We start from the raw sequence: 11178 nt of genomic DNA, 5'->3' as shown, positions 1-11178 counted from the left end.
ACCCAAGTGATGCTCCCCAGTCCCTCTCTCCAAAACTGATGCTCGCTCACTGAATGGGACGGGCGCCAAGTTCTGCAGATGTCCCTGTGGCGGAGTGAGGACATGGGGACTCCTTCGGGAACGTCACCAGGATATGAGCACACACTTGGGACACCAGGGCCTCAGAAAGCAGTGGAGGCACAAGGGGCACTTCCATCCAGGGAGAGCACTTCTGGGGAAACCAAGGCTGGAGAGCCCCCAGAGCAGCCTGGGCCACAGAGCAAAGACAGGGCGTCTCCGACGATTTGTATCATCTTTTATTATACAAAATAAAATTCCATCTGTGTTGCACATTCATACTTCCTATAAATCTGGCTTTAAAAAATCCCCAAGGGTACAGTCTCGTCTGTTCTTTGATTTTGCTTCCAATGACGTCACACCTCAACTGCAGTCACCGTCCTCTCAAAGGACAGAAGCAGACACGGATGCCTGGGGGGCCCTTCCCCTGGTGCACCCCGGCCTGCCCGCAGGAGGCACAGTGCCCATCACCGTCTGGACCACAGCTGCCGGGGACAGTCAGCATGAGAATCAGAGTGGCAGCAGGTCATCGCCTTCACCAGCCCGTCTCCAGCAGCACAAAACCAGTCCCCCCAGCTGGTCTTCTGGGGACCAGCCGTCACAGCGACGTGGTGATGCCGTCCCCAGGCAGCCGAGCATCCCGGGCTTCTTTGGGCAGGCCTGGACCAGGGCCTTAGGGGATCTCTGTGTCCATGGTATAAATCTGAATGAGATCAGACACAATGTTATCAATGATTGGCTTGGTAAGGTCGTCACTAAACACCTAGAAAGGAGAAGGAAAACAGGTTCCGATTAGACTCCCTCTGTGAGAAACAAGGTAGGTACCCGCCACTAATCGCCAAACCGCACTGCACAGGGGATGGCACAGAGGCTTGGCGATCAGAGATGACGGCAGCTCTCCATGAAGCCCGTCCGCTGCCAGCCTTGCTGACCACAAAGCAGAGACCACTCTAGATGGAAAAGGCCTCAGGGATCATCTGCCCAGACAGGACAGGGGGCTGGTGACAGAGCTGGGCCAGGGGTTCATTTCCAGAAGTAAACAGGCTAAACCACTGAACTGCACTCCACGCCGGGCCGGCCCTGGAGCACACCTGCACCTGTTCCACAGCCTAGACCAGCCAGGCTCCTGACTGCGTTGCGGAGCTTATAGAATCATCAGGTGAACCCCTACGGGCCCAAACCAAGAGGGGTGGGCAGCTCAGGGAGAACACTACATGTTCCCAAGAAGTTCTGGTCCCTGCCCAGCCCCAGGGAAAGGACCTCTGGCCCCTGGGATGTCCTGCCCCATGAGAGGGTCTCAGTCCCCCTGGGGCGGAGCTGGGCCACACCTCTTAGCTTCACCTCCGGGGAGGGGGCAGGAGGGCAGAGATGAGCATCCGAGGTCAGCCAAACAGGAGCTCCAGGCCCATGGGACCGACCCCACACTCAAGTCCCCTGACAGCACTGCTCAGGAAGGCTTCCCTGGTGGCGGGGCCCGGGGCAGGTTGTCACCCCAGGCCGCAGGAAAAAGGGCCCGGCCCATGCCCCCGCCGGCCAGGGGCCCCGGCAGCTCCCGCCTGGTCTGTCCCGGCCCTCGCCCTACGCTCCTTGCATCCTTGCCGACTCCAACTGGGCGCTTCCACTGTCACTGACCACAATGGCCGTGACCAGGAGCCGCTGAACGGCTCTTCTGAGTTCTGCGAGCCCTCCTAGTGAAGCATCGAGCCTGCGGGTGCTCTCGGGGACCCCTGATGACACGGGAAATAAAAAGCAAAACAAGGAGATCTTGGTTAGATGCTGTGGCCTCTTGGGCCCAGGGGTTGCTGCCTGGGGAACCAAGGTACCAGTAGGGTCAAGACCTTGGGTCAAGCCAGGGCAAAAACTAGACGTGAGCCCACCCTCCCACAGCCACCAAAGAAATCCGGGGCCCTCCATAAGCTACTGCCACAGGTAGGGAACTGTGGCCCGAAAATCCCAAACCCTGGCCATGAAGATCGGCCCTCCTGCCCCAGACTCTAAGTGGAAAATCAATGCTTCCCAAAATACGGGCTTGGGCTTGCTTGCCAAGGTTCACTCCTTATGTGTTCCTGGGGACCTCAAGCCAAGAAAAGACTTAAAAAGTAGTCCCAGGCCAAAAGGTGGAAGCAATCCGAGAGTCCACCCTGGAGGAATGCAGTCACAGCATGGCCCATCCGTACCATGGAACAGTGCTCAGCCTCCAGAAGGACAGACATTCTGACCCCCGCTCCAGAGTCAGTGCCTCGTCCACCCGGAGGCCCCACACAGCTTGGCACAAAGGCCTGCCCCTCTCACCCTCGAGTACCCGCAGGCTTCTCCTCCCACGGCTCCTGACCAGTAAGGCAAAGCCGCAGCCCCCGGGAGACAAGGGACAACAGAGAGGTGGTTGCTGCAGGGAGTGGCGAGCACGGAGGAAAAGTATCTCCCAACTCAGACATCAGCACCCAGGGCCAGGCGGGCGGGCAGACGCTGTGGCGGGGGGGGGGGGGGGGGGTGAGGGAGGCGTCATCCAGAGCCATTTCTCATAAGGCAACTGGTCCTTGCACATCACAAGCCCAAAAGGCCCCCCGATTCTGGATGCTCCTGGTGCATATGGCCTTCCCAGTCTTAACAATCACTTGTAAGCCGGTGCCGCCCAGAAAGCAGGCCTACGGTGGCTGCCTGCGGTGGCTGCCTGCGGTGGCTGCCTCCCAGCACCTCACCTGCTGAGGGCAGGGAGTGGGAGGCAGAGGCGGTGAGGGGGTGACCAGGGTCGCTCAGGAGCAGGGGAAAGGAAAGGAGAGCAGAAAGGCAGACACACAGAGGAGAGCCGGACAATGGGAAAGAGGGATGAGATCGCAGATCCAAGCAGCCAAGCTGACAGGGGCTGCCATGCCCCCAACACGCCCCCGGAGAGCAGGGCCGGGACACTATGGTCACACGATCTGGAAGTCCCCGAGAAACCCCAGCACGGAGCACTACTTTCTGTCTACGCAGACCCCTTTCAACCCCATGCTGTCAGAGCACGTGAGTCTCACCTGAGACCAGGGCCACAGACGTGTCTGCTCAAAGACACACGAGCACCCACTATGTGCCGGGTCTAGACACAGGGCCTCGGGCGGCTGATAAAGCAGACAAGATGCCTGACCTCCTGGCGCTTGCTACCTTGGGTAGCTGCAGGGGTTGGACAGACAGCGAAGGCTAAGAGAACGAACTGCGGGAGGAGCCGGGTCTCCGCAGAGGGCCCGCGGCGGGAGGACACCGGGAAAGGAGCTCCACCATGGGAGCCACGAGCTGCAGGAAGGGCGGGGGTGCCAGGAGCATACCTAGGAGGGCCCCCCTCTCTTCGGGAAACAGAGGAAACCTTTTAGAAGACTTCTGGCCACTGGTGGCTGGCCGCGGAGGGAGGGCGCCCAAGGAGGAGAAACCCTCAGGGACCGCGGGCCGCGCTCGCAGAGACCCTCCTCCAGGGCCAGGCCAGACTACGAGGTGTTGTTACACGAAAGGATGAGCAAACTAGACTCAGGTCTAGCACGGGGAAGGGAAAACCAAAAATGGTCTCAAAATTCCGCTGTGAGACACTGGGGCCTCCTCAGGGAAGCTCGAGGGCAGCCCTTCCCCCAGACTCGTGCTCTACCAACCGTGCTGGGGGCTCAGCAGGTCCGGGGGAAGCCGGCCCAGCTCGTGACCTTCAGCCTCGCCATCCGCCATCTAGCCACCCACCCGCCGGTCCGTCTTCTGTCACCCATCTGTCTGTCCGCCCCTCCAGCCTTCTGCCGGCTCCCGACCCATCTACCGTCTGTCTGTCTGTCCATGTCGAACCCATCTTTTCAGAGGATCCCCTGTACGTCTTCTGGTGTGAATCCAAGTTTATGAAACCTCAGATCTGGGACAAGCTCCCGCTCAATTCAACAGAAGTGCTTGGCTGAACAGCAGGGGCTGATCCCCACCCTGGGACACTCGGTAAGGTCTGGAGACATCTCTGATGGTCACGACTGGGGCGTCTACAGGGCTGCACAGAATGGTGTCGCCATGGAAAACGATCCAGCCCCAGACGTCCATGGTGCCAAGGGGGAGAGCCCCTGCCTTAGACAATCATGACAGGGAGTGTTCAAGCTTCAGTATTGCTAAGCAGCCCGTATCTTCCTTCCTGGACAGTGCCTACAAAGAAACATGGACGAGTCCTCGGGCGAAGGAAAGGGGGACACACCAGCAGACTGAGCGGTCACCTCACCTGCCACCACGGCTTCTCGGCCTCGGCCTCGGCGGGCACCTCCACCCCATAGGCCTGCAGGGCCAGGTGGAGCACTGCCACGGCTATGTGCTGAGCCCGGAACCGGAGGCACAGCCCCCCGTGGTAGCTGTCCCGCAGCAGGGCCCAGGCAGTCACGGAAATGGGGGTCCGCTGCCAGCTGTAACGGTTCAGCCAGTTCTTGAGGGAAATCAGGTAGTGGAGCAGGTACTGCAAAGACACACCAGTCAGCCAATGGGCCTTTGGGGCTCCAGCCCCCAGGACACCTGACTCCTTGCTGGGAGGCACTGTGCCCCCACCCCACCGCCCACCAGCCGCTCTGCCCCTAAGCTGTTTCGATAGGAATAAAACACAAATCAGATCGAGTCGTCTCTCTGTTCAAGCCCTCCAACAGCTCCCTGGGTCCCTTAGAAAAAAAGTCCCAGTGCCTTCCACTGGCCTCCAAGCCCTGCGCCACCCTGCCTTCCCACCACGTTTAAACAGGCCAAGCTCGCTAACCCCTCCGGCCTTGGCATTCATGGCTCCCTCTGCCCGAAATAGTCTCTCCCTCCGGCCCCGGGCCCGGGTGCCCACCCACGCTCAACTCCTGGCCCAGCTCCTGGAACTTGCGCAAGCCTCTCGCAATGGCCACCCCTACCACAGTCCTTCTCCGTCACCTGGCCCTGCTCTAGCCGCCGTCAGAAACCATTCTGCGTATCCCCTTGCCCAACTCAACGTAAGCCCCGGAAATAGCGTCCTCGTCTTCCAAAGAGAATGCGGCGCCCGTGTGCCCAGCCTCAGGCCAGGGGCTGCCGGGGGACAGGACGCCTGCTTTCCGGACTAAGACTGGTGACCATGCTTTCCGGGAGTGCTGGGCTGCAGACTCAGAATGGCTTTTCAGCTCAGCTATCTGTCCCCGCTCTGGGAAGAGAGCCGCTTTGCTGAACCACCCGACCTACAAACACGCGGACGAGCCCACTGCACAGGCCTGAACACACACGCATGCGACCCCAGCCTGCCAGGAAGGGGGGGGCTCATCGGCTCCCGGAGACCCCGTCCCGACCTGACGTGCGCGGAAGGGCGCTAGGCTCGGGCAACACTGAACCCCACTCCCCCACCCGACAGCCCCCCTGGCAGGTGCTATTCCTCCCCAGACCCGGAGCCCAGCTGGCTCCTGCCTTCCCCTGCATCAGGTGACCGACCAACCGACTGGCCGGAAACACGACTATTTTAAATCTCTACCGGGGTTTCCGGGATTAGAAAGGCCATCTAGAAGGCCGGGGTGAGACTGTAAGGAGCTGTGGTGATGGGAGTTGCTCTGTAGTTCAGCTGTGGCCGCGGATATATGCAGGGGCATATGGAATGAAATTGTGCAAGCGACCACCCAGCCACCCCGAGAGTCCCCAGCAGGGCAATGGGGCTGCCCCAGTGCCGACACCCCTGCCGGCACATTGGAGTTCTGCGGAATGTTTCCACCCGGGAAGGCTGCACAGAGTGTCCATTTTGGGCAGGATCTCTGTGCTATTCCCTCCGACTGCCTGCACACCTACAATCACCGCAGTGCAAGTCTCAATTCAAAACAAAATGAAATCCTGTCCCCAACCCATGTCCCAACCCCTACATCCTGCCCTGCAGGCCACCCTCCCAAGCTGCCCACATGGGGGCCTGGAGCCCCCAAAGTGTCACATCCAAGTGCTCCGAGGGTCTCACATATCCCTTCTGCTGCTGTCAGAACCCGTTCTACTGGGGCTTCCGCGCTCCTAGCGGTTAAAAGTGCGCCCGCCTAACTCTTTAACTCTCTGACTCAGCTCTTCTCGTGGGTCTCGAAGCACAGCTGGGCGGCATGTGAGCTCTGAGGCAAGAGGAGCAGCTCTTGGGGACACGAACCCTGGGGCATCACGAAAGCAGCCCTGCTTCCCCGTGGCTCCGCTGAGCACACGATCTGCGTGGGGTCACGGGACCAGCAAGGGCTGCAGAGTAACACGGGTCCCAGCTCGTGGCCTCAGCCAAGTGGGCCAAAAGGCAGAAGCCGAAATGAGAGCTGCCGGAGGAAACCCGGGGAGTGGGGACAGGAGGGGCCGCACAAACCAGTCACAGCACTCAGGCAGGAGCCCCAGTGTCTGGCTGCGACTCTGCTCTTCCTCTCGTGGCCCACATGTTCGGGAGCGTTCGGTGGGGGCAGTCTTGGGATAAGGAACGAAAAGTCTCATAAATGGTTGCCCCCCCCCCCCCCCCCCCGGCAGGTACCTTGTGCGGGTGCTGGAAGGAGACTTGGAAACGCAGGACCCTCAGCATGAGGAGCTCGCACTGCACTATGCTGTCCCGAAGAGCCCAGAAGCGGGAGTCCAGCTCCAGCGGCTCGCCGCCCGGGTGGAAATACCTGCATGGAGAGACAGTGGCGTTCGCGGCGGCTGGGGAGGTGCCCCCAGGGAGGCCCCCAAATCCCCTAGTGTCCAGACCCAAACCCCAGGGCTCTGCCGTGGATGGGGCTGGTTCTACAGACGGGTTTAGAAGTCACTCTGCATCTACGGGCCTAGGACAGAGGACAAAAACAGCAACCAGCAGAGCAAAGAAGCCGGCTTCTAGTTTCAGCCCTCACGGGCTGTCCCGTATCACTCAGCAACATGCCCAGCGTAAAGACGAGCTCTTTGTGACTGCTCCAGGAGAACCGGAGGCTCTAACACCCTGAACTGATCACGCTTCCCGTCACAGTCAGCTGGGATCAGACGCGGGGTTTACCGCCCGGGATGGCTGCGCCCAGGACTCCTACTCTGGGCCCAAGGAAGGTCCTAAAATGTGTCATGGGGTCGCTATACACAGAAGAAGAAATGTAGTTCAGCTTTATGTTCCCAGACTGTCTTTCCTTTGTTCCAGATCCTTCTGTCCTTATTTACGCCATATGTATCCCACCTACGCATGATCACCGAGATGTAAGAGAACAGGATTCACACTCAAGTGATCAAAATTCTCTGCCAATGACTCAGCTTTCCTAGTTTCTCGATCCTTCTGCAACTTCCCCACAGAACCCCACCCAGGTGTTCATGTCTGATTAGCAGTCCGGACAATTTCCCCTCTACCAGTCCCCCCCGCCGGGGACCTGGCGATTACAGGTGGGCTCCTCCGGCCCTCCCTTGGTTCCCTCTCCAGTTTCTCTCTTAGGCTTTCATGGTACACTATGAACCTGTCATGCTTAGGGGGCAGAGAGGGCTCTTTCTGTTACCTGTTGATTAAAAGAGAAGCAGCACAGAACAGTTTACTTTCCTAATGATTAGTTTCTAGAAAGGTTACGCCATACTGCTAGTCAGTAACTTTTCACAAACTGCTGGGCCCCCTGGGTCTCAGTGCAGCCTGGTCGGACCCCCATATCCTTCCCCAGTAGGAACACAGCTGCTTGGACCCACGGGGGCTGCCCACAGAGCACCATTCCCACACCAGGCAAGAGATGCTTGTTAGCGATTCTGACTTGGTTTCCCACACCATCGTAATAAAATAATTGCCCAACTGGGTCCACACCCTCCCCTGCCTGGGAAGGTCCTACGGGTCCCACAGAACACAACTGGTTCTATCCATCCTGCCCAAAACTCTAGAAGAATCTTGACACATCTCTCCAATCTCCCTATGTTCTAGCCATGCTCCCCTCCCCAGGACCCCAGCTCCCCTACACTCTTTCGGGCCTTTGAGACATCCCTTAACCCAGCCCCAGCTTCTCGTCCACTCACCCCATTTGTGACACAGGAACGCCGCCTGCCTTTGCTGCCAGCGCTTCTCACCTGGCTCAGGACCACCCAGGTGCTCCCTTCTGAGCTTGACCGCTGTCACTGGAGGTCGGGGCTCAGCGGGACCCTTCTCTGCCCTCCCACTTGGGTGAACACCAGTGAGTCCTCCCACAGGGCCTGGCCCGGAAGCTGTTACCTGTTGGACACATTGATGATGTCCCGAGTGCGCAGGTGCTGTTCCTCCACTTTGCCGGCCAAATAAAGGGAAGACATGGCGACCAAGTAGGGGTCATAGGTGTCCAGGTTGATCTCGCAGAAGAACTTATGGTAAATGGTACAAGCAGTGGCGATGGGAATGGACTGCATCCCTAGCTTGACTCCTACCAAGAGAAAGCAGGTGGGAGAGGAGCTCAGGCCGGGCTCATCCTCTGCCGGAGCAGGGCTGCAGCTGCGGGGTGGGGCCCTGAGGGCGTATAGTCCTGCTCAGACCAGGACCAGACTCAGGACCAGGAGCCCGGAGCCCGGCTGGCCGCGGCTGCTGGGTCTTGCACTGGGTCCTCTATCTGAGAGGTTTCAAGCGAGGCCTCTCTGATTCTATGGGGCTGACAAGCCGCTAGGGTTCGTGCTCCAATGCAGGTCCCCTCCAGCAGCACTGCAGACCCCACAGTTCTGTCAAGCCCTCCCAGTCACACCTGGCATGTCAGCCTCTGCACAACATTCTGGAAAGAACCACACACTGTTGTGTGTCTGTTTCTGCCTCAGAAACCATTTAACCAGAAGTCACCCTCACTCCCACAGCTCACGGAACAAAAATCCTGCCAAGATGACAGCAGGGGAAAGGCCTCTGAGCATCGAACAGACCCCAGGGTTACAACTGAAGATTATACTCAGCCCCGGTTTCCTTGCCTGCAGGTTGGAAAGGGCAAGGAAAACAAGCAGGGTGACTGCCAAAGGCAACTGCAGGCAGAGCAGGAAAAAAGCAAAACCTACGGCCCCCAGCAGGTACCAGGCAAGAAGAGCGACACACAGAAAAGAGAACAACTCAAAAACCAGAACACATGGTGGTTTGATTTAGGGGATAAAGCCCACGGCCCAGCCCACCCCATCTCAGCTCTGGACGGCTCCTAGGGAAATCCCTGCACTAGGCAACAGAACCCATATAAATTCACAGTAACCAGGGTTAACAAGAGAAGGTTAAATGACATCCAACAGACTGAAAGAAGGTGGGGGACAACCAACAGTCATTAAGATTACAGTCAATAGGGGCGCCTGGGTGGCCCAGTGGGTTAAAGCCTCTGCTGTCAGCTTAGGTCATGATCCCAGAATCCTGGGATGGAGCATCGGCTCCCTACTCAGCAGGGAGCCTGCTTCCCCCTCTCTCTCTGCCTGCCTCTCTTCCTACTTGTGATCTCTGTCAAATAAATAAATAAAATCTTAAAAAAAAAAAAAGAAAAAAAAGATTACAGTCAATATCCTCTCCCCACGATGCCTTAGTTCCCTGGGGCTACTGCAGTGAATTACCACAAACGACACGTACTGTTTCTCTTACAGTCCTTATGGTCAGAAGTCTGAAATGGGTCTTACGGGGCTAAATTCAAGGTGTGGGTAGGGTGGGTTCCTTCTGTAGCCTCCAGGGGAGAATGCTTCCTTGCCCTTCCTAGCTTCCAGGCATCCTGCAGTCTTTGCTTGTGGCCCCTGCCCCCCTTGCCAAAGTCAGGGGGAGCATCTTCTAACTCTGCTTCCCTCACTCCACAGCCTTCCACTCTGCCAGTCACTCCTACCTCTAAGGATGTGATAGGTGAGATTATCCTGGGCCCAGTGAATAAACTAGGGTAGTTTCCCCATATCAAGATGCTAATCCCAGCTGCAAAATCTCCTTTGCTGCATGGGAGCATGCAGTCATGGGGTCAGAGAGTCACAGGGTCACAGGTTCGGGGGATTAGGATGAGGCCACCTTTGGAGGACACGTGTTTGGCCCCACACGGAGAGCAGGGGCATACGCAACACATTTTATAAAGAAGTCCTTGGAGAGCGGTACCTGGAGGAGCTTTTAGCACGTCAAGGTTTAAACTTCAGTTACATAGGCAGTTCCTACACGAGACTCTTCAGTCCCGAGACGTCAGATACGGAGTCATAGCTGCACATGACCCTCCAAGCCCTGTTTCATGTAGCAAGTCCTCAAAGGGCAGCAGGCTGCCCTGGTTTACACGGACCCTCCAAGCGGATGCATGGCAGCCTGTGGGAGGCCACGCCATCCTTCTTCGGACCTCGTGCAACTTCCTGGAAATTAAATGTACACATCCCTGGGCTTAATGGTCCTGCATCATTTCCCCCGGACGGCTGACTTGGACTTGAAAGCCGACTCGCCCGAAGCCCGCTGGCACAGACTGTGCACAAAGTAACAAAGATCAAAAGTAACCGGCCGCCCCCGAGCAGATACTATTGCCAGAGAGAGATACAGTGTTTCCACGGGATCCGATTCGCTTCATTGTCTCGCCTTGGAAGCAGGGGCACCCAACACCTCCGTGAACACAGCCTGGAAAGGGTTTTCAGAACCGGAGCGGCACTCCACCTGGGTCCTCGCTGGGACGGGACCTCGCCGACAGGGCCCGTCACGAGCCTCACCAACGGCGGCCCCCGAAAGGCTCCACGAGACCAAGGGCGCAGGGAGACAGATGTGCCTGCAGGCGCGAGGGCGGGGGGGGGGGGGGGGCAGCAAGCCGCGGGCGCTGGGATTCGACCACCTGGTCGCTCGCGCCAGCCCCTGTCCACGTCCTCTCCTTGGGCCCGCGCGCCCGTCCGCGAGGTGGCAGTGACCGTGTGTGTCCTCCTCGCAGCTCAAAGCCTGGCACACAGGGCGCGGCGGGCAGCAGGCGCCTGCACCCCTGAGCCGGGCCTCTCCCCGCCTCCACCCTGTCCAGCCGCGCCCGCCGCCCGTCCTGCGCGTCCCCTGCTCCGGGAAGGGGGTTCCCGCAAGGCCGGGCCTCTCCCCAGCGCGGTTACCTGCCTCCATGATGAACCTCGTCACTCGGAAGTGCACCCTCGCCTCGGGTGCCGGCCGCCCCGCGGCACCCCGCGCCGTGCACCCCACTCCGCAACCGTCCAGGCCAACGGCCTCCATGAGGCCCCGCCCCGCGGCCCCGGACCCCCCGCCGGAAGGAAAAGGGGCCCCAGCTCGCGGCCACCGGCTCCGGGGGT

The 11178-nt window shown here is 59.0% G+C and overlaps 1 protein-coding gene across 4 annotated transcripts; it reads right to left on the bottom strand.

Moving 5' to 3' along the window:
- Window positions 1–275: 275 nt before the first annotated feature.
- Window positions 276–11172, bottom strand: CCNQ (cyclin Q). 4 transcript variants are annotated; one of them, XM_059384603.1, is made up of 6 exons: window positions 10984–11073; window positions 10019–10260; window positions 8177–8360; window positions 6512–6644; window positions 4268–4495; window positions 276–820 (listed from the first exon to the last, which is right to left on the bottom strand). In XM_059384603.1, exons 3-6 carry the CDS (start codon window positions 8344–8346, stop codon window positions 731–733), a joined length of 621 nt encoding a protein of 206 aa, XP_059240586.1. In that variant the 5' UTR covers window positions 8347–8360; window positions 10019–10260; window positions 10984–11073; the 3' UTR covers window positions 276–730. The 4 variants fall into 4 exon arrangements, with proteins under 4 accessions (XP_059240586.1, XP_059240583.1, XP_059240585.1 ...); XM_059384600.1 differs by lacking the exon at window positions 10019–10260 and having other exon boundaries at window positions 10984–11172; XM_059384602.1 differs by lacking the exon at window positions 10019–10260 and having other exon boundaries at window positions 276–760; window positions 10984–11172.
- Window positions 11173–11178: the final 6 nt, after the last annotated feature.

This window comes from Mustela nigripes, chromosome X (assembly GCF_022355385.1).
Source record: "Mustela nigripes isolate SB6536 chromosome X, MUSNIG.SB6536, whole genome shotgun sequence".
Taxonomy (NCBI): domain Eukaryota; kingdom Metazoa; phylum Chordata; class Mammalia; order Carnivora; family Mustelidae; genus Mustela; species Mustela nigripes.
The sequence above is the reverse complement of the archived record's forward strand: the minus strand, read 5'-3'. Positions and strand labels throughout refer to the sequence as shown.